The 23,445-nt window shown below is 39.2% G+C and overlaps 1 protein-coding gene across 4 annotated transcripts in view; it reads right to left on the bottom strand.

Moving 5' to 3' along the window:
* Positions 1-2,121: 2,121 nt before the first annotated feature.
* rinl (Ras and Rab interactor-like) overlaps positions 2,122-23,445 on the bottom strand; it is a 71,404-nt gene continuing 50,080 nt past the window's right edge. For all 4 annotated transcript variants that reach the window (XM_061925363.2, XM_061925365.2, XM_061925364.2 and 1 more), the window contains 6 exons: positions 22,522-22,607; positions 16,762-16,990; positions 8,077-8,745; positions 5,271-5,588; positions 5,075-5,206; positions 2,122-3,274 (listed from right to left, as the gene is read on the bottom strand). In XM_061925363.2, the coding sequence (XP_061781347.2) occupies positions 2,952-3,274; positions 5,075-5,206; positions 5,271-5,588; positions 8,077-8,745; positions 16,762-16,990; positions 22,522-22,607 (1,757 nt within the window). In that variant the 3' untranslated portion in view covers positions 2,122-2,951. The remainder of the gene's footprint in view (positions 3,275-5,074; positions 5,207-5,270; positions 5,589-8,076; positions 8,746-16,761; positions 16,991-22,521; positions 22,608-23,445) is intronic.

Here is a 23,445-nt window from a genome sequence, read left to right as displayed (position 1 = left end):
ATACATACAGTGATTACAATGCATTGGTGGCAGACACCACAGTTGACATACTTCACACAGAAAGCACTATTTCTGCGTGATTGTTGGTCTAAAGCAGGGGTGTCAAACTCATTTTAGATCGGGGGCCACATGGAGAAAAATCTACTCCCAAGTGGGCCGAACTGGTAAAATCACGGCAGGATAACTTAAAAATAAAGACCACTTCAGATTGTTTTCTTTGTTAAAAAATAGAACAAACACATTCTGAAAATTTACAAATCATAATGTTGTTGTTGTTTTTTTTACACTTACATGTTGCGGTTAATAGTATTCTACCTTTATTTGTCGTTATCTATATTTTCGGAATAAATTATGTGATAATGTTCATCAGTCAATTTTCAATCAATCAAGATGAAAAAATAATATAAAAATCAAATTACAGGATGTTATTTATGTAGTTTGCTCATTTTCCTCGATTGGTGCACTAACATCATGTGGTTTGAATTTTTTTTTACACATGTAGCATCATCTACAAAGATAGAAATAATTTCTATTGCGACATCTAGTGGACACATTTAGAACAGCTGCTTCTTTCATTTAAAAATTTCGGCTCATTTTTATACTTGGCAAACTCATCCCGCAGGCCGGATAAAACCTGCCTTACGTTTGACACCCCTGCTCTAAAGCTAAAGAAGATTTTGGCAAAATGAGAGGAGCAAGTTATTTTTTGGTCGTTCTGTGTATTTTTTTTTTTTTTACGTTTGTTGCCCCGCCGAGTGCGTGTCAGAGTGCCTGCTGGTGGCAGGAAGGTAGCAGCAGAGTACGTCGAATAGTGCTGCAAAATTATACTTTGACAAAAGTGTATGTTTAGAACTACAAACCCCGTTTCCATATGAGTTGGAAAATTGTGTTAGATGTAAATATAAACGGAATACAATGATTTGCAAATCATTTTCAACCCACATTCAATTGAATGCACTACAAAGACAAGATATTTGATGTTCAAACTCATAAACTTAATTTTTTTTTGCAAATAATCATTAACTTAGAATTTCAAGGCTGCAACACGTGCCAAAGTAGTTGGGAAAGGGCATGTTCACCACTGTGTTACATCACCTTTCCTTTGAACAACACTCAGTAAACGTTTGGGAACTGAGGAGACACATTTTTTTAAGCTTCTCAGGTGTAATTATTTCCCATTCTTGCTTGATGTACAGCTTAAGTTGTTCAACAGTCCGGGGGTCTCAGTTGTGGTATTTTAGGCTTCAAAATGCGCCGCACATTTTCAATGGGAGACAGGTCTGGACTAGAGGCAGGCCAGTCTAGTACCCGCACTCTTTTACTATGAAGCCACGTTGATGTAACACGTGGCTTGGCATTGTCTTGCTGAAATAAGCAGGGGCGTCCATGGTAACGTTGCTTGGATGGCAACATATGTTGCTCCAAAACCTGTATGTACCTTTCAGCATTAATGGTCCCTTCACAGATGTGTAAGTTACCCACGTCTTGGGCACTAATACACCCCCATACCATCACAGATGCTGGCTTTTCAACTTTGCGCCTAGAACAATCCGGATGGTTCTTTTCCTCTTTGGTCCGGAGGCCACGACGTCCACAGTTTCCAAAAACAATTTGAAATGTGGACTCTTATCAGACCACAGAACACTTTTCCACTTTGTATCAGTCCATCTTAGATGAGCTCAGGCCCAGCGAAGCCTACGGCGTTTCTGGGTGTTGTTGATAAACGGTTTTCGCCTTGCATAGGAGAGTTTTAGCTTGCACTTACAGATGTAGCGACCAACTGTAGTTACTGACAGTGGGTTTCTGAAGTGTTCCTGAGCTCATGTGGTGATATCCTTTACACACTGAAGTTGCTTGTTGATGCAGTACAGCCTGACGGAACGAAGGTCACGGGCTTAGCTGCTTACGTGCAGTGATTTCTCCAGATTCTCTGAACCCTTTGATGATATTACGGACCGTAGATGGTGAAATCCCTAAATTCCTTGCAATAACTGGTTGTGAAAGGTTTTTCTTAAACTGTTCAACAATTTGCTCACGCATTTGTTGACAAAGTGGTGACCCTCGCCCCATCCTTGTTTATGAATTACTGACCATTTCATGGAATCTACTTTTATACCCAATCATGGCACCCACCTGTTCCCAATTTGCCCGTTCACCTGTGGGATGTTCCAAATAAGTGTTTGATGAGCATTCCTCAACTTTATCAGTATTTATTGCCACCTTTCCCAACTTCTTTGTCACGTGTTGCTGGCATCAAATTCTAAAGTTAATGATTATTTGCAAAAAAAAATGTTTATCAGTTTGAACATCAAATATGTTATCTTTGTATCATATTCAACTGAACATGGGTTGAAAATGATTTTCAAATCATTGTATTCCATTTATATTTACATCTAACACAATTTCCCAATTCATATGGAAACGGGGTTTGTATATTTAGACGTATTATTTCGGTTTATTTGGTCCGAAAAGCGAACATCAAAACGACAGCAATTGCATGCATCTGCAGGTCGCACACGTCCTTGGTAGCAGTCATGGCGCCTGTTGCTTAGTTGGCCATGCTCTCTTTATACACGACTCTGCTTCAGAACACGCATTACTGCCCCCTGGTGGCGAATAAGCGCCACTGACGTTGTACAATATTTTGTGTTTCATTATTCTTATGGTTATTTATTTACTGTCAATTTTCATCAACTTGGCTATGATCCAGGTGTCAACTATACAAAAATATAAATCAAAATCTAAACATCTATTTATGCTATGATAACAATCTATACATTTTTATGAGTATAACACAAAGTCCCCAATGACATGTAAGCAGTAATATACTGTGTGTTCTTTCATGTGTTTACTGAACAAAGTTAGTCATATTCCCATGATATCAATTTGAATATTTACCATAATTTGGCTTTCTGGGTGGGATGTGAGAGTAAGTTTATGAACAGACACATTTAATCTTGTGTCCAGTTGTCATTAGAGTCCAGCGTCTCATCCGTGTTCATTTCTGTCTGCTGCTGTGGATCATCCATCACACTTTTCCCCACTTCCCCGGTGTCGCCGTCCTCCGCCTGCACGGCCTTCTCAGGACTTGTCTGTCTGCGAATGGTCCGCTGTCGCTTACTGTGCCGGGATTGGTTGCTGTGCACGGTGCGCCTGCGATGCCATTGGCTGAGAGAGTGCTGGGCTTCCACGCTGAGTTGACGGGCGGCCAAGCGCGGCCGATAGCTGCTGACGTAGTAGAGAGCGGCGTACAAGGTTGTCAGGTAGTAGCCACCTGTTGATGAAGAAAGCGACAATTCAATCTCGAAAAGTACAAAAATGGACAAAAGGATTCTACGTCTTAAACGGGGGTGTCAAACTTGTTTTTACTGAGGGCCACAGTGCAATTATGGCTGCCCTTAAAGGGCCGCATTTAACAGTAAGTATATATGAATATACAAACCCCAAAACCAGTGAAGTTGGCACGTTGTGTAAATCGTAAATAAAAACAGAAAACAATGATTTGCAAATCCTTTTCAACTTATATTCAATTGAATAGACTGCAAAGACAAGATATTTCATGTTCGAACTGAGAAATTATTTTTTTTGGTACAGGGGTATATTTACCACTGTGTTACATGGCCTTTCCTTTTAACAACACTCAGTAAACGTTTGGGAACTGAGGAGACACATTTTTTAAGATTCTCAGGTGTAATTATTTCCCATTCTTGCTTGATGTACAGCTTAAGTTGTTCAACAGTCCAGGGGTCTCCCTTGTGGTATTTTAGGCTTCATAATGCGCCACACATTTTCAATGGGAGACAGGTCTGGACTACAGGCAGGCCAGTTTAGTACCCGCACTCTTTTACTTTGAAGCCACGTTGATGTAACACGTGGCTTGGCATTGTCTTGCTGAAATAAGCAGGGGCGTCCATGGTAACGTTGCTTGGATGGCAACATATGTTGCTCCAAAACCTGTATGTACCTTTCAGCATTAATGGTGCCTTCACAGATGTGTAAGTTACCCATGTCTTGGGCACTAATACACCCCCATACCATCACAGATGCTGGCTTTTCAACCTTGCGCCTATAACAATCCGGATGGTTCTTTTCCTCTTTGATCTGGAGGACACAACGTCCACAGTCTTCAAAAACAATTTGAAATGTGGACTCGTCAGACCACAGAACACTTTTCCACTTTGTATCAGTTCATCTTAGATGAGCTCAGGCCCAGCAAAGCCTACGGCGTTTCTGGGTGTTGTTGATAAACGGTTTTCGCCTTGCATAGGAGAGTTTTAACTTGCACTTACAGATGTAGCGACCAACTGTAGTTACTGACAGTGGGTTTCTGAAGTCTTCCTGAGCCCATGTGGTGATATCCTTTACACACTGATGTCGCTTGTTGATACAGTACAGCCTGAGGGATCGAAGGTCACAGGCTTAGCTGCTTAGGTGCAGTGATTTCTCCAGATTCTCTGAACCCTTTGATGATATTACGGACCGAAGATGGTGAAATCCCTAAATTCCTTGCAATAGCTGGTTGAGAAAGGTTTTTCTTAAACTGTTCAACAATTTGCTCACGCATTTGTTGACAAAGTGGTGACCCTCGCCCCATCCTTGTTTGTGAATGACTGAGCATTTCATGGAATCTACTTTTATACCCAATCATGGCACCCACCTGTTCCCAATTTGCCTGTTCACCTGTGGGATGTTCCAAATAAGTGTTTGATGAGCATTCCTCAACTTTATCAGTATTTATTGCCACCTTTCCCAACTTCTTTGTCACGTGTTGCTGGCATCAAATTCTAAAGTTAATGATTATTTGCAAAAAAAAAAAAAATGTTTATCAGTTTGAACATCAAATATGTTGTCTTTGTAGCATATTCAACTGAATATGGGTTGAAAATGATTTGCAAATCATTGTATTCCGTTTATATTTACCTCTAACACAATTTCCCAACTCATATGGAAACGGGGTTTGTAGTTGTAAGTCCATGTATCATCCCAAAAGTGATGAAAATATTTGATGAAGATTGAAAAGTTACTTAGTACTGCTTTAATTAGTGTTAGTGGAGTCTGGGTGTATCTTCCATACCTTCTCCCTGAAGCTGTGCGGGGTCCAGCAGCTCCATCATGTAGTCTGTGTCAATCTGCAAGTTGAGCAGGTCACTGCGCAGCAACACCCACGTCAGGCAGGGCAGGAAGTCGTCAGCTCCCAATACAACATCTGTAAGACAGGAAAGGAGGACTGGGACTATACGCCATCTTTCGTGCGACAAAAGAAAAAGTACCTGAATTGGCATTGGCACTCATGCTGTGGTAGATGCTCTTGCAGACTTTGAGCAAGATATGGACCTTCTTGTTGGGGGAGTAGGCCTTGTGCATACTTGCCCATCTTTGCTGGATCCGCTCAAGGGTGACTAAGTCCGGAACTCCGGCGCCCGGCGCTCCCCCCAGCGCCTCCACGCCGTTGTCTTCCAGAACACGCTGGTTGTGCTCCAGACGCTGCAAACTGCCGTCGTTGGACCGCTGGATGTGGATGCAGGAGTAGAGGTGAGCCGACACAGGCTTTAAGGCCACCTTGTGCACGGAGAGCTCCACCAGGGGGTCTATTGAATAGGGAAAACATCACTATGGTTACCAATATTAATCTATGTGTGTATTGGACTGTACAGGCAGTTGTGCAAAATGGTACCGATATCTGATACTGACATTTTACAAACCTGTTTAAAAAGGCTGCAAACATGTTCAAGTCTCTCCCAAGTTTGGGACTGAACTTAGGAGGGCAGTCTGGTGTCAAGTGCTCAATAGATACATTTTATTTTATTTTATTTTATTTTATTTTTTTTTTTTTGTCCTGTCCAGCTACTCAGGCAAATGATATAGTTGATGTACAGTCGTGGTCAAAAGTTTACATACACTTGTAAAGAACATAATGCATACTTGCCAACCTTGAGACTTCCGATTTCGGGAGGTGGGGGCGTGGGGGGCGTGGTCGGGGGTGGGACGGGGGCGTGGTTGAGGGCGGGGGCGTGGTTAAGAGGGGAGGAGTATATTGACAGCTAGAATTCACCAAGTCAAGTATTTCATATATATATATATATACATACATATACATATATACATATATACATATATATATATATATATATATATATATATATATATATATATCCTGAAAATATGCAAACAAAACTGTGTTTAGATAATTGATACTTCAAACTTGCATAAATAAATCTTAAGGAATATAACATAACTTGGCTTCTGAGAGCTTCAAAATGTAATGAATAAAATGCTAAAGTTGTTGATAAACAAGCAATTATTTTAATATTTAAATATGGTCATTTTAAATGAATTATTATGTTAATTTGAAATTAATTATTTCCAATACGTTTATTTTAATGTATAATTCTATGGCTGGATGTAATAAGGAGTCCGAAAAAATACAAATAAAAATACAATTAATTTTGATGTTTTTAGCAAAATATAGTAAAAATTTATTTATTTTTTTAAATTAATAAAAATGTTTATTTTTAGGTAAAATAAACATAATACAATGTATCTCTGGTCTGGATGATTTAGTTCTTGTCACCCTGTTGTCCTCCCGTCATAAAAAAAGGCTGTCCTCACTCAGGTCCGCATGGAGCTGGAGGGGGCGTGGCCTCCAGCTCCGGCTGAAAATCGGGAGGTTTTCGGGAGAATATTTGTCCCGGGAGGTTTTCGGGAGAGGCGCTGAATTTCGGGAGTCTCCCGGAAAATTTCTACAACTCTGATTTTTTTGTGATAGAGTGATTGGAGCACATACTTGTTGGTCACAAAAAACATTCATGAAGTTTGGTTCTTTTATGAATTTATTATGGGTCTACTGAAAATGTGACCAAATCTGCTGGGTCAAAAGTATACATACAGCAATGTTAATATTTGCTTACATGTCCCTTGGCAAGTTTCACTGCAATAAGGCACTTTTGGTAGCCATCCACAAGCTTCTGGTTGAGTTTTTGACCACTCCTCTTGACAAAATTGGTGCAGTTCAGCTAAATTTGTTGGTTTTCTGACATGGACTTGTTTATTCAGCATTGTCCACACATTTAGGTCAGGACTTTGGGAAGGCCATTCTAAAACCTTATATTTCTAGCCAGATTTAGCCATTCCTTTACCACTTCTGGCGTGTGTTTGGGGTCATTGTCCTGTTGGAACACCCAACTGCGCCCACGACCCAACCTCCGGGCTGATGATTTTAGGTTGTCCTGAAGAATTTGGAGGTAATCTTACTTTTTCATTGTCCCATTTACTCTCTGTAAAGCACCAGTTCCATTGGCAGCAAAACAGGCCCAGAGCTTAATACCAACACCACCATGCTCGACGGTAGGAATGGTGTTCTTGGGATTAAAGGCCTCACATTTTCTCCTCCAAACATTTTGCTGGGTATTGTGGCCAAACAGTTTGTTAAAGAAACAAGTCCATGTCAGAAAACCAACACATTTAGCTGAACTGCACCAATTTTGTCAAGAGGAGTGGTCAAAAATTCAGACAGAAGCTTGTGGATGGCTACCAAAAGCGCCTTATTGCAGTGAAACTTGCCAAGGGACATGTAAGCAAATATTAACATTGCTGTATGTATACTTTTGACCCAGCAAATTTGGTCACATTTTCAGTAGACACATAATAAATTCAGAAAAGAACCAAACTTCATGAATGTTTTTTGTGACCATCAAGTATGTGCTACAATCACACTATCACACAAAAAAAAAAGAGTTGTAAAAATGATTGGAAACTCAAGACAGCCATGACATTATGTTCTTTACAAGTGTATGTCAACTTTTGACCACGACTGTAGATGCTCATATCGGCTGTACGAATTTACTTTACAAAAGAAAAGTGTGGGATAAATAAATAAATTTTTCAATTAACAAATGTTTTTTTTGCTGCCCATTAGACTATTGAGACCCCCACATTGCCCAGGTTCAAATATACAGTGAAAAAAATAGCATTATTGCATTTAAGTATTTTAAAATCAACATTTTTTAGGTCAGGCTTTTGCATTGGATCTGTCCAAAACTGCGAAAGAAAAAGGTTCCCTGAAATGATATCACTTACCTATCTCTGAGTCACTGAAGTCGGTCATACTGTCCAACAGCGCCTGGATTTCAGGGTAATCCAGGAGAGTCTCCCTCAGTGATGTAAGCGATGACCTCACTTCCTGTAAGAACTCTGACCCCGTGATGTCGCCCGGATCAGTTCCTCTCTCCAGCGTTGCCTCCACAAATTCTTTCACGGCCATTGCAAAAGGTCCCCGTTTCCTGTCGCTCAGCTCCACAACGCGATTGGTCAGCCTCTTCTTCTGACACACCAGGCTGCCGAGTGCCTGGCCCACTGCGGAGAGGCGATTTATGACTTTGTCAGCCAGCCGGTGGGCCGACGGGTGATGGGACGTGGGGCTCGGCGACCGATGTTCCTGTTCTTCTTCTATGCTGCTGATGGACAGCGAGTCCAGCTCAGGGTACGGTGGCGGGAGTAACGAAGAGGGCCTGGTGGGCGGTGGCAGCCAGAAGCCATCCTCGATCCAGGAGACCCTGTGAGGGGACTGAGACCCGACGCTGTCACGGTTCAGCAGCTCAGTGCTAGAAGCAGACAAGCTCCCCGTGCTCCCTTTGTTGGAGAGGCTGGAGGTGGAACCTTGGCTGGACCTCCTGAGGACAACGCCTCCTTGAGGGGATGACACCGACGAGGTTGACTCGGATTCTTCAGACTTGCGTCTGATCAGACCTGGATATCAAACAGGATGATTAACACCTCATGCCTGTCACATGGTAAAACACGGTAAAGATTAGGGGTTTCCCGATCACTTCTGATGCAATACTGATATGGGAGCCTTAAGTATCGGCCGATACCAATATTGATCCGATACAACATCGGCACAAGTCATGCATGCTTTTAAAATGTTGTATTGTGGACTGTTTGAAAAGGCTTTAAACAAGTGAAATTACTCAAAAGAACAATAGCAGGTGAGGGTGCTCAAAAAAATCGATTCACATCTTAATCTCAATTTTTATTTATTCCGATTCTAAATCGATTCATCATTTTCGAGAAGTGACAAAACAAAAAACATTTTTCTTTTTTGTGCAAATTTCTTTTTTCTTTTTAAAAAACAAAACATTTTTGGATTAAAACCAGTGAACAACTATTATATATATTATTGTTTATACTGTTGCTTTATTACATTTTTGGTTTTCTTTTTTTAGTATTGTATTTAAAGTTAAAGGGGAACATTATCACCAGACCTATGTAAGCGTCAATATATACCTTGATGTTGCAGAAAAAAGACCATATATTTTTTTAACCGATTTCTGAACTCTACAACGTGACGTCACATCGGGAAGCAATCCGCCATTTTCTCAAACACATTACAAACACCGAGTCAAATCAGCTCTGTTATTTTCCGTTTTTTCGACTGTTTTCTGTACCTTGGAGACATCATGCCTCGTCGGTGTGTTGTCGGAGGGTGTAACAACACCAACAGGGACGGATTCAAGTTGCACCAGTGGCCCAAAGATGCAAAAGTGGCAAGAAATTGGACGTTTGTTCCGCACACTTTACCGACAAAAGCTATGCTACGACAGAGATGGCAAGAATGTGTGGATATCCTGCGACACTCAAAGCAGATGCATTTCCAACCATAAAGTCAAAGAAATCTGCCGCCAGACCCCCAGGAAAAGAGTGCGGATGAGAGTATGTCCAGAGGTGGGTAGAGTAGCCAGATATTGTACTCAAGTAAGAGTACTGTTACTTTAGAGATTTATTACTCAAGTAAAAGTAAGGAGTAGTCACCCAAATATTTACTTGAGTAAAAGTAAAAAGTATGTTGTAAAAAAACTACTCAAGTACTGAGTAACTGATGAGTAACATACACACACATATCATATATATATATATATATATATATATATATATATATATATATATATATATATATATATATATATATATATATATATACACACACACACATATATACATATATATATATATATATATATATATATACACACACACATATATACATATATATATATATATATATATATATATATATATATATATATATATATATATATATATATATACACACACAGCGAGCTGAATGTAGATAAAAGTAGCGGAGTAAAAGTAGCGTTTCTTCTCTATAAATATACTCAAGTAAAAGTAAAAGTATGTTGCATTAAAACTACTCTTAGAAGTACAATTTATCCCAAAAGTTACTCAAGTAGATGTAACGGAGTAAATGTAGCGCGTTACTACCCACCTCTGAGTATGTCTACAGAATATATTAATTGATGAAAACTGGGCTGTCTGCACTCTCAAAGTGCATGTTGTTGCCAAATGTATTTCATATGCTGTAAACCTAGTTCATAGTTGTTAGTTTCCTTTAATGCCAAACAAACACATACCAATCGTTGGTTAGAAGGCGATCGCCGAATTCGTCCTCGCTTTCTCCCGTGTCGCTGGCTGTCGTGTCGTTTTTGTCGGTTTCGCTTGCATACGGTTCAAACCGATATGGCTCAATAGCTTCAGTTTCTTCTTCAATTTCGTTTTCCCTACCTGCCACCACACTACAACCATCCGTTTCAATACATGCGTAATCTGTTGAATCGCTTAAGCCGCTGAAATCCGAGTCTGAATCCGAGCTAATGTCGCTATAAACTTGCTGTTCTATACGCCATGTTTGTTTGTATCGGCATCACAAATGGACGGGTGTATATAACGATGGTTAAAATCAGGCACTTTGAAGCTTTTTTTAGGGATATTGCGTGATGGGTAAAATTTTGAAAAAAACTTCGAAAAATAAAATAAGCCACTGGGAACTGATTTTGAATGGTTTTAACCCTTCTGAAATTGTGATAATGTTCCCCTTTAAAGTCCCAACGATAGTCACACACACACTAGGTGTGGTGAAATTATCCTCTGCATTTGACTAGAGATGTCCGATAATATCGGCCTGCCGACATTATCGGCCGATAAATGCGTTAAATTGCAATATTGGAAATTATCGGTATCGTTTATTTTTTATTTTTTATTAAATCAACATAAAAAACACAAGATACACTTACAATTAGTGCACCAACCCAAAAAACCTTCCTCCCTCATTTACACTCATTCACACAAAAGGGTTGTTTCTTTCTGTTATTAATATTCTGGTTCCTACATTATATATCAATATATATCAATACAGTCTGCAAGGGATACAGTCCGTAAGCACACATGATTGTGCGTGCTGCTGCTCCACTAATAGTACTAACCTTTAACAGTTACTTTTACTAATTTTCATTAATTACTAGTTTCTATGTAACTGTTTTTATATTGTTTTCCTTTCTTTATTATTCAAGAAAATGTTTTTAATCTATTTATCTTATTTGATTTTATTAATTTTTTAAGTACCTTATCTTCACCATACCTGGTTGTCCAAATTAGGCATAATAACGTGTTAATTCCACGACTGTATATATCGGTTGATATCGGTATCGGTAATTAAAGAGTTGGACAATATCGGAATATCGGATATCGGCAAAAAGCCATTATCGGACAGCCCTACATTTGACCCATTCCCATGTTCACCCCGTGGGAGGTGAGGGGAGCAATGAGCAGCAGCGGTGGCCGTGCTCGGGAATCATTAGGTGATTTAACCCCCAATTTCAACCCTTGATGCTGAGTGCCATGCAGGGAGGCAATGGGTCCCATTTTTATAGTCTTTGGTATAACTCGGCCGGGGTTTGAACTCACAACCTTCCAGTCTCAGGGCGGACACTCTAGCCACAAGGCCACTGAGTAGGTTATACATTTGTATGTCTTTTCAATTGCTTGTTCAATTTCCAACTAAGTATTGTAAAGCTTTAATTGGGTTGGAGTTGCTCTATTTTCTTTCATTATATTGATTAACATTCTGTGATTTTTGTAAATAAAATGTTTAAAATAAATAAACAAAAATATGTTGTTTTAGGCCAACGGATGTGCGTCGTATAAGTCCAATGTCAGCTGCAAAGAGGAGCTTTTGTAACTTGTAACCTGTTCTAAAAAGGTTTTATTATAATTTACATACTAAAAAATATATTACAAGAATCGTGTTGAATCGAGAAGCAATTCTGAATGGACTCGCCACCCCAAGAATCGGAATCAAATCGAATTATGAGGCACCCACAGATTCCCACCTTTACTGGTAAGTATTAAAAACACTCACTGTCTGGAATGGACTTATGTCGTCTTTAAGTTGAAGTGGAGTGTTTTTTTTTTTTTGGCAAACCCCAGTGGCCACCATGATTCATGAAGTTAAGATAACAATGCAGTAAGTTGAATGATGCGGACACGCTTGTTACTGGGTACTTTATAATATGCTTTTGCCTTGGGAGACCGAGGCACCATATTTGGTAATGCAAATGCATTCCAATACTGAGTTGATCCAGGGAAATATTATGTTTGGAATTGGTATTATAAGTCATCTATACCCAAAGCAGATGTATTCAGTATGTATTTGATGTTAATTTGAAAATATACTTCGCTGAAAAATGTAATTTTTTTTATTTCAAATGGGTAATTTTACTTTAAGTGTTTGTGGGCTGATTGCTGCTGTGGTGCCAGGTGTGGGTAAATTCAGTTTGTTTAGCTCAATTGAGCCAAAAGTCTCACAATTTTCCTGACCGTGTGTTACGTGTTTCGCGCTTGTTTGATGTGTAAAGTGTAATACTTGCCACACACAATATAATGCCAATGCCAAAGCCAATATAATATGATACATGTTTGATATCAGACCGATGTCTGTAAATAATATTAGATTGGGACACCGCTGCTAAAGATAATTAGGTTACTATTGTTGCGTCCGACCAGTCTTCCTCTCAGGGAATAAAACACACTAGTCAATCCCAAGTTCTTTTGGATGACATATATGTTGAGTAAGAAGGACCACCGAGACAGAATAGCAATATTATCAAGTTTTACTAAAACTTTAGGAGACCAGTCCATACAAATGCGGTAATAGCAGCATCAAGAAGCGGTCTGAAAATCAAACGGAAAGAGTCAGCTAAATTAGTATGAAAACAGCCCTCTGCCGCCCAGAAAGAAATACAGCCTTATTGTGCTAAACTGGCTCCTCCACAAAAAGGGAGTACATTATACTCCCAATCATACTTGCCAACCCTCCCGAATTTTCCGAGAGACTCCCGAATTTCAGTGCCTCTCCCGAAAATCTCCCGGGACAACCATTCTCCCGAATTTCTCCCGATTTTTCCAGCCGGACCTGAGTGAGGACAGCCTGTCGTCACGTCCGCTTTTCCTCCTTATAAACAGCGTGCCGGCCCAGTCACGTTATAACATCTACGGATTTGGAGCTCAGTGCGCAACTGCACACACAACAAGAAGGAGACTATTAGATATGTCTCCATCATCCATAGGTTTATTTATAACCCATAAAGTAGGCAGGCACGGAGCTATTTCTCAGCGTGTGTTTATTCCAGCCGGCACGTTAATACACTGACACAAAACATCCGGATTCCCATCATGCATTGCTTCAAAACTACGGCAAGTAGTAATGTCCAAAAACATAACAGAGATGAAGCAGAAGAACGAAGAAGAGACAGTCACGGCGACGACGAGTAAGAAGAAGAAGTATGTTTGCAAGTTCCAAAATGATTGGAAACAAAAATTTCAGGTCATCCAGGACAGCTGGAAGGGGAAGGGGTATGCTAGGGAGAGATGGAAGATTCCAGACTCTGGTGCATTTGATGAAGGCACTTTTGTGCGTGCCACACAGCAATGCATCGTCAGAGAGGGTGTTCAGCATGGTTAGAAAGATAGTGACAGAGAATAGAACGAAGATGGACAATTCAACCCTAAACTCACTCGTTTCCTGCAAATTAAATTTCACAGATGCTGCCCATACCTATGCTCCTTCAAAGGCTGTGCTACTGGCTGCAAAGCATTGCACTTCAAATACAACAATGAGTAGAGGAGTGCTATGTGTGTGTATACGTGTACATAAATGAACACTGTCAAGTATTTATTTGAATATATATATATATATATATATATATATTCAAATAAATATTTGAATTTCAGTGAATTCTAGCTATAAATATACTCATCCCCCCCTTGTTTATTTGAAGTTCTGTGGTCTCGTTCATAAAGCTGGTGTACACATAGAACAGGAACATTTGCGTACCATCTTTTTCACACAAAAGTAGGCAAACTATAAAAAACACAGCCAGACGTTAAAATTTGTACCTGATGTACACACTTTTTGCAGACATGGCAAAAAGGCGACACACATGTCAAAGTGGTGAAGTAGAAATAAAGGTTTATCAATAAAAGGGAAATAAACTGTTGTGTAACATTTATTTTAGAGCTGTTACATTTTTAACTCCTGCGATTAATCACAAAACGTTATCTCAATAATCGTGTATATACACAGATTAAACACGCAATTTACTTTGACCGCTTCTTTACCTTAACCGTGGATGATTACGGTCAGTGATCGGGTCGATGCATACGTGTGTGGTGTACAAGCTGGTCATTTCAATAAAATAAACCCAGACATGACCTTAGATAAAACTGTTAGCCAGTTTTGAGCAAATAAATGACATACCGTATTTTTCGTGCGACTTATACTCAGGAGCGACTTATGTGGGAAATTATTAACACATTACCGTAAAATATCTAATAATATTATTTAGCTCATTCACGTAAGAGACTAGACGTATAAGATTTCATGGGATTTAGTGATTAGGAGTGACAGATTGTTTGGTAAACGTATTGCATGTTCTATATGTTATAGTTATTTGAATGACTCTTACCATAATATGTTACGTTAACATACCAGTTGGTTATTTATGCCTCATATAACGTACACTTATTCAGCCTGTTGTTCACTATTCTTTATTTATTTTAAATTGCCTTTCAAATGTCAATTCTTGGTGTTGGGTTTTATCAAATAAATTCCCCCCAAAAATGCGACTTATACTCCAGTGCGACTTTTATATGTTTTTTTCCTTCTTTATTATGCATTTTCAGCAGGTGCGACTTATACTCCGGTGCGACTTATACTCCGAAAAATACGGTATTTTATTTGAACTAAGCAAAATTATCTGCCAATAGAACAAGAAAATTTGGCTTGTCAAGACTTTCCAAAACAAGTAAAATTAGCTAACCTCAATGAACCCAAAAATACCTTAAAATAAGTATATTGTCACTAATAACAAGTGTACTACTATATGAGTACGTATTTTCTATTGTTTCATTGAAAATAAAACAGCAAAGCCCATTTGGCTGTCATCTGTTTTAATATGAGACACAATTGTGTCAAAGTCATGATTTTTTTTTTTCCATGCTTGAAATAAGAAATTATTACTTTAAAAAAGTAGTTTTATACTTGTGAGTGTTGATGACACAGCTTTGCATCAGTTGATATTCTAGTTTCAAGCATGTTTTACTCAATATAGGTCATAAAATCTCAGCAACAAGCTGTAATATCTTACTGAGATAATTTAGGACCAAAACTCTTAAAACAAGTAAAACACTCTAACTAAACTAATAAATTTCCCCCAAAAATGTGACTTATACTCCAGTGCGACTTATATATGTTTTTTTCCTTCTTTATTATGCATTTTCGGCAGGTGCGACTTATACTCCGGTGCGACTTATACTCGGAAAAATACGGTACATTCAAGTAAAACATAAAAAAAAAAAATGGTAACACTATAGTATGGGGAACATATTCACCGTTAATTAGTTGCTTATTAAAGTAAGAAAGACTTAATTTAGAGTTATTTGGACACTAGGGGAACATATAAGGGTTAGGGTTAGGCTTACTAATAAGCAATAATTCTGAGGTTATTGAGGGAAGACTCTTAGTTAATGACTTACTGGTTGTATAATAAGGCCATGCAGAATAAGACATTAATAAGTACTTAATAATGACTAATTAAGAGCCAATATGTTACTAATGTGCATGTTAATAAGCAACTAATTAATGGTGATTATGTGTTCCCCATACTAAAGTGTTACAAAAAAATAATATGTATGACATTCTGACAATAAAATTGCATTGTGTCCAAACTTAATTGAAATTATGCAAGTGAGTAATAACCTGTGATTAATGGCGGTTATTTCAAAATGTGATTAAAAATGTAAATGTTTGACAGCACAGATTTATTTCCTTAATCCTTGCTCTCTTTTTAAACACACGAGTGGTCAGGATTATGTGTGGAAATGATGACTTTGCCCATTTTCATGATAACTACTACACAAAATTAGTTCCCAATAAGATTAATAACAATTCTTAATATTAACAATACCTATTAATTATTACTAATATTTCCATGCTGTTAATGTCGACATGATCTTAAATGTGAATCCACCTTCAAATCAAAAAAAGTTTTACGACACTTATTTTAATCTAAAATATTTGCATCAATTAGATGCATGTCTTAAAAACATAATGGATTAAAATGAACATATGTATGTTGTGCCAGGCGCACTCAAGCTGGCAGTATAAGTAAAAGCTGTCCTCAAATGCATCATCTATAATGCACATGAATATGTTGAGTGTTTTTGGTACATTCAGTTAAATATGCTGGCCTGGAAGTTGATCAAACAAATTACAATTACAGAAAAGGAAGGAATTAACGAATTAACAAAACAACTTCCAATTGCGCAAACCAAACGTTAAAGTGTTTTGCACTTCCAGTCCACCGTAATTCAGCAAAGGACAAAAGTGTGACAATCAGGAACAAAATCTACCTGAGCCTTCAGTGCCAACAAAGGCTTCTTGGTCCAGAGAGACGGCTCGGCTGCTCCTCAGGCCGGCACCAGCCCACTTTCGAGTGGAACTGAGGCGCCTCTCTCGCCTGTAAGTTGGCGTCTGTGTTGGGCATTGCACGCTGGTTGCCTGATGTGTCAGCCAATCATCTCCATGCTCAAGAAGATAGAGCGGGTTGATGACACACAGAGCTCCGTTGGCTGAGGTTAACTACAGGAACACACACAAAATGTGGACAAGCTGTAAATGCAATGTATACAGTCGTGGTCAAAAGTTGACATACACTTGTAAAGAACATAATGTCATGGCTGTCTTGAGTTTCCAATCATTTCGACAACTCTTATTTTTTTGTGATAGAGTGATTGGAGCACATACTTGTGGGTCACAAAAAAACATTCATTAAGTTTGGTTCTTTTATGAATTTATTATGGGTCTACTGAAAATGTGACCAAATCTGCTGGGTCAAAAGTATACATACAGCAATGTTAATATTTGCTTACATGTCCCTTGGCAAGTTTCACTGCAATAAGACACTTTTGGTAGCCATCCACAAGCTTCTGGTTGAATTTTTGACCACTGCTCTTGACAAAATTGGTGCAGTTCAGCTAAATTTGTTGGTTTTCTGACATGGACTTGTTTCTTCAGCATTGTCCACACGTTTAAGTCAGGACTTTGGGAAGGCCATTCTAAAACCTTAATTCTAGCCTGATTTAGCCATTCCTTTACCACTTTTGACGTGTGTTTGGGGTCATTGTCCTGTTGGAACTAGTGATGGGATCGGCAGTTCTTTTGACTGTACTGAATCACTAGAATCAGTTCCTTAAATTGAGTCGTTCAATAAATTCGTGCACCAAATCCCCCCCCCCCAAAAAAAAAAAAAAATAGGAGGGGGGCGGGGGTGTGTGCGTAGTACAGTACAGTGCAGACATTCGCGGGAGAAGCAGCAAATAGGGTGAACGCGAGTCCCTACACAGCTCTGTGCATGCAGTACACCAGGCAGTGAGTGACTGACACAGCGCCACAGTCAGCACAGTTCAGTAAGTGAACCTGAATCACTTCTGCAGCAGCAGTTCTGTGTGCAGGTCGGCGAATCATGAGTCAGTCAGTAACAGCTTCCCCAGCGGCAGATCTCGGTGTCTGTCAGTTCGCGAACGACACAAGCCCTCAGCACCCAATGAACGACGCGCACAGTGACTGAACGAGAGCCTCAATGTAACGTCGTCCTCCGCGACACAGTCATCTCTCTGTGTCAGTAGGTTCGCGAGTCCTGATTCTGTCGTTCACTGAGTGATTCATGTCGTTAATCCGCGGTGAACGAATCGTTCGCTCAATCCCTCCCCCCGCCCCCAAGATTCGTTCGTTCGAACGAATCGTTCGCAAACGACACATTAGTTGGAACACCCAACTGCGCCTAAGACCCAACCTCCGAGCTGATGATTTTAGGTTGTCCTGAAGAATTTGGAGGTAATCCTCCTTTTTCATTGTCCCATTTAAAGCACCAGTTCCATTGGCAGAAAAACAGGCCCTGGGGCCGTATTTATCAAGCATCTTAGAATTACTCCTAAGAAGTCTGCTAAGAGTTGACTTATTATGAGTAAAGAAATTCTTCGCTGAAAGCTGCACTTAAAAGTTAGTTATCAAGCGTCTTACTCACACTTTCAGCGAAGTGTAGGACTGAATCTTAAGTGTCACACTCAGAGCTGAATTATGACATCACTATGTGCCGTAAACGGAATTTTAGGTGACGTCATTTCTGTGTCCACAGAAATGACCAATCACGGAAGGGAATCCCTTGTCTAAGAATAAAGAAATATCTTAGAAATATTTAAAGGGGAACATTATCACCAGACCTATGTAAGTGTCAATATATACCTTGATGTTGCAGAAAAAAGACCATATATTTTTTTAACTGATTTCCGAACTCTAAATGGGTGAATTTTGGCGAATTAAACGCCTTTCTAATATTCGCCCTCGGAGCGATGACGTCACAATGTGACGTCGCATCGGGAAGCAATCCGCCATTTTCTCAAACAACGAGTCAAATCAGCTCTGTTATTTTCCGTTTTTTCGACTGTTTTCCGTACCTTGAAGACATCATGCCTCGTCGGTGTGTTGTCGGAGGGTGTAACAACACGAAGAGGGACGGATTCAAGTTGCACCAGTGGCCCAAAGATGCGAAAGTGGCAAGAAATTGGACGTTTGTTCCGCACACTTTACCGACGAAAGCTATTCTACGACAGAGATGGCAAGAATGTGTGGATATCCTGCGACACTCAAAGCAGATGCATTTCCAACGATAAAGTCAAAGAAATCTGCCGCCAGACCCCCATTGAATCTGCCGGAGTGTGTGAGCAATTCAGGGACAAAGGACCTCCCTAGCACGGCAAGCAATGGCGGCAGTTTGTTCCCGCAGACGAGCGAGCTAAACCCCCTGGATGTCTTGGCTCACACCGTCCCGAAGATGATCAAGAGAAGAATATCGACCCTAGCTTCCCTGGCCTGCTGACATGAGGGTATGTCTCCAGAATATATTAATTGATGAAAATTGGGCTGTCTGCACTCTCAAAGTGCATGTTGTTGCCAAATGTATTTCATATGCTGTAAACCTAGTTCATAGTTGATAGTTTCCTTTAATGCCAAACAAACACATACCAATCGTTGGTTAGAAGAAGATCGCCGAATTCGTCCTCGCTTTCTCCCGTGTCGCTGGCTGTCGTGTCGTTTTCGTCGGTTTCGCTTGCATACGGTTCAAACCGATATGGCTCAATAGCTTCAGTTTCTTCTTCAATTTCGTTTTCGCTACCTGCCTCCACACTACAACCATCCATTTCAATACATGCGTAATCTGTTGAATCGCTTAAGCCGCTGAAATCCGAGTCTGAATTCGAGCTAATGTCGCTATAGCTTGCTGTTCTTTCCGCCATGTTTGTTTGTGTTGGCTTCACTATGTGATGTCACAGGAAAATGGACGGGTGGTTAAAATCAGGCACTTTGAAGCTTTTTTTAGGGATATTGCGTGATGGGTAAAATTTTGAAAAAAACTTCGAAAAATATAATAAGCCACTGGGAACTGATTTTTAATGGTTTTAACAATTCTGAAATTGTGATAATGTTCCCCTTTACGTGGACAATGGGAGTGTATATTTTGACAATAAACTACAAAATAATACAAAACAAACAAAAATATTGGCAATGAATCAAAAATAAATGTTTCCTTTTCTTTCCAATTCATTTTCCCAGTGGCGAGATATCGAAGCATTGTGATGACCTTTAGTTCTGCTGTGAAAGCTCTGCAGCGTGATGTTGCTGATGAGATGACACCCCTTATTAAATCTGTGACAAAAATAATACCCGCTCTGTCTAAACGATACCGTTTGATCAGCTGCTCGTCATCAAACAAAGCCAGGACATCCTTCCGCTCCCTGAACGTTCGCGCATGTATCTCTCGCCTCAGTGCCATCCCTCGCTGGCAACTCCTAACCACTTCGGACACCTCTGAAGGTCTCTTAAATATCGTGGAGAGTAAGAGTGATTCTTAGACTTAAGAAAGTTGATAAATAGCTTTTATTCTTAAGTTTGAGAGTAGGACAAAATTTCGCAAATTCTCAGGACTTAAGTGTAAAATGGCACTCTAAGACGCTTGATAAATACGGCTCCAGAGCATAATACTACCACCCCCATGCTTGACGGTAGGAATGGTGTTCCTGGGATTAAAGGCCTCACCTTTTCTTCTCCAAACATATTGCTGGGTATTGTGGCCAAACAGCAACATTTTTGTTTCATCTAACCCCAGAACTTTCCTCCAGAAGGTCTTATCTTTGTAAAAAAAAAAAAGTGTTATCTTTGTCCATGTGATGTCAGAAGCTTGTGGATGGCTACCAAAAGCGCCTTATTGCAGTGAAACTTGCCAAGAGACATGTAACCAAATATTAACATTGCTGTATGTATACTTTTGACCCAGCAGATTTGGTCACATTTTCAGTAGACCCATAATAAATTCATTTAAAGAACCAAACTTCATGAATGTTTTTTGTGACCAACAAGTATGTGCTCCAATCACTCTATCACAAAAAAATAAGAGTTGTAGAAATGATTGGAAACTCAAGACAGCCATGACATTATGTTCTTTACAAGTGTATGTAAACTTTCGACCACGACTGTATATACTTGACATTAGGGATGTGCCGATTGATTGGTATTGACCGTTTTTATGTGGAAAAAGTATGTGATCGGCCATTACCGATTAATGCCAATCACAAACGCTGATCCTCTCTGGCTAAACTAATACTATTCACTTCCATTAGGGCAAATAAAGTGCATTTCTTAGTATCTTAAGTATCATTGTCAAGTATTATTATCATTGGAGGACAAAGCTAGAGAAAGGATAACATGACAACAACTGTTGACGTGTCAGCATTGTCACAGTAAGTGGTGGTGTCCGTACCAAAGGGTAGTACCAGTATAGGATCGATACTAATGTGATCAGATCGATATTTTTACGTACTCAAAATATTTTGTTGTTTTTGTCACGGTTTACAAATTAAGGGAATAATTTCCTAGACACCACCAAAGGGTTTAAATGAGTAACTAAGTCAGTAGTTCTTAACCTGGGTTCGATCGAACCCTAGGGGTTCGGTAAGTCGGCCTCAGGGGTTCGGTAGAGCCTCCGCCGCGGAGGTCAAGACACACCCAACTCATCGTGTAAACAAAAACTTCTCCCTGTTGGCGTATTATGGATACCCCGAAACAATGTTCCCTCTAATTTTCCATATGTGTGAGCAAACGCAAAAACTCCTTGAGCATTCAGTGGAGCACATGTGAGCGACGTCAGACGTGCACATGCACTGTGTTCACACCTGCAGCACACCTGTCCCAAACCTGACTAAATAACAAGTTCAATGTTTTATTATTATAATCAAATGACAGCAGTCATTTCCATGAGATTATTTTCTAATATAAGTGTTTTGGCCCACTTACAATGACTATAACATATTGTTTTTCATGAGCTGTGTACTAGTATTATATGTCTGGGTGGGGGGTCCTGCTTTGGAAGTAATGTGTACCCCTTTCAGATATCGCATTTAGTTCCCACTAAAACATTCACATGTTGCACAATGAGATGTAAACATTCATGTAACTTTCTGTTTGTAACATATATCTTTATTAGTATTTCTTTCATATAACAACATCATTTTATGATTACGGTTCGGGTTCGGTGAACGCGCATATGAAACTGGTGGGGTTTGGTACCTCCAACAAGGTTAAGAACCACTGAACTAAGTAGTTTTTGCTTTGGTTTAGTTATTTTATACAATTGACTTAGTTTTGCTGAAACAAAAGAGAAAATGACCTATTTTAAATATTGTGTTGGTATTGATGAAATGTCTCACCATAAATACATTGAAAAATGTACAGTTGATACATGATCAGTATTGGTATCAGCCGATCTCACCCATGGATGATCGGCATCGGAATTGGCAGCAGAAACCCTGATGGGAACATCCCTACTCAACATGAATACACCTGCAGTTCACCATCCCATTTATCCGTCCCTCAGTATAACAATATTTCATTGCATATATACACAACTACAGTACATTGAAAAAAAATTATAAATCAAATTACTGCACATTAATATCTTTATAAAGGCATTTGCAGCGCTTGTATTATAAGCAGCTCTAGTTCAGTTCTTGATTTTGAATTTCCACATTATACTCATTATTATTATTATTATGTCATACCTGTATGGAGCACATCATGGTATTTGGCTCCAACTCCTTCACGTCGGCATCCGTCATCAGGTCAGGCGGTGTGCCGAGCCAGGTTTCTACATGACGAAAGTCATATTATATATTCGTCAAACATGTTGATGGTCCATGACAAGGAATCATTGATTAGGCACTTTTGCCATCAGACAGTTTACATAATTTGAATGGAGGAAGGCATGAGTACAGATTTTAAAGCGGATTTCCTGGATGTGGCTGACATAAATATTAAAAACTCTAAAACGTATGTTCTTATTGTTCCTATAAGGACAGTGATTCCCAACCACTGTGCTGTGGCACGTTGGTGTGCCATGAGAGATCATCAGGTTGGCGGTAAAATATCCAATTTCATTTAATTGGTCTGAAAATGATTATTTATTTACTACAGTTTTAAGATTAGATTAATGTCTGACTAATTGAAATGTACATATCCCACCAGTATTTACTCTATTAGTGGAAATTGTTCTAAAATATCATTATAATTTAATCTGTCTTGCGTTGTTTGTACTGTATACATTCCATTAGGTGGTACCATATCTGCAGGCTTTGACAATCAAATCACTATTTACAAAACCCAAAATCAGTGAAGTTGGCACGTTTAGTAATTCGTAAATAAGAACAGAATACAATGATTTGCAAATCCTTTTCAACTTATATTCAATTGAATAGACTGCAAAGACAACATATTAAATGTTTTTTTTGGCAAATAATCATTAATTTAGAATTTAATGGCAGCAACACATTGCAAAAAAGTTGACACAGGGACATTTTTATCACTGTGTTACATGGCCTTTCCTTTTAACAACACTTAGTAAACATTTGGGAACTGAGGAGACCAATTTTTGAAGCTTTTCAGGTGGAATGCTTTCCCATTATTGCTTGATGTACAGCTTAAGTTGT

Source organism: Nerophis lumbriciformis, linkage group LG30, assembly GCF_033978685.3.
Source record: "Nerophis lumbriciformis linkage group LG30, RoL_Nlum_v2.1, whole genome shotgun sequence".
Lineage (NCBI taxonomy): Eukaryota > Metazoa > Chordata > Actinopteri > Syngnathiformes > Syngnathidae > Nerophis > Nerophis lumbriciformis.
The sequence above is the reverse complement of the archived record's forward strand: the minus strand, read 5'-3'. Positions and strand labels throughout refer to the sequence as shown.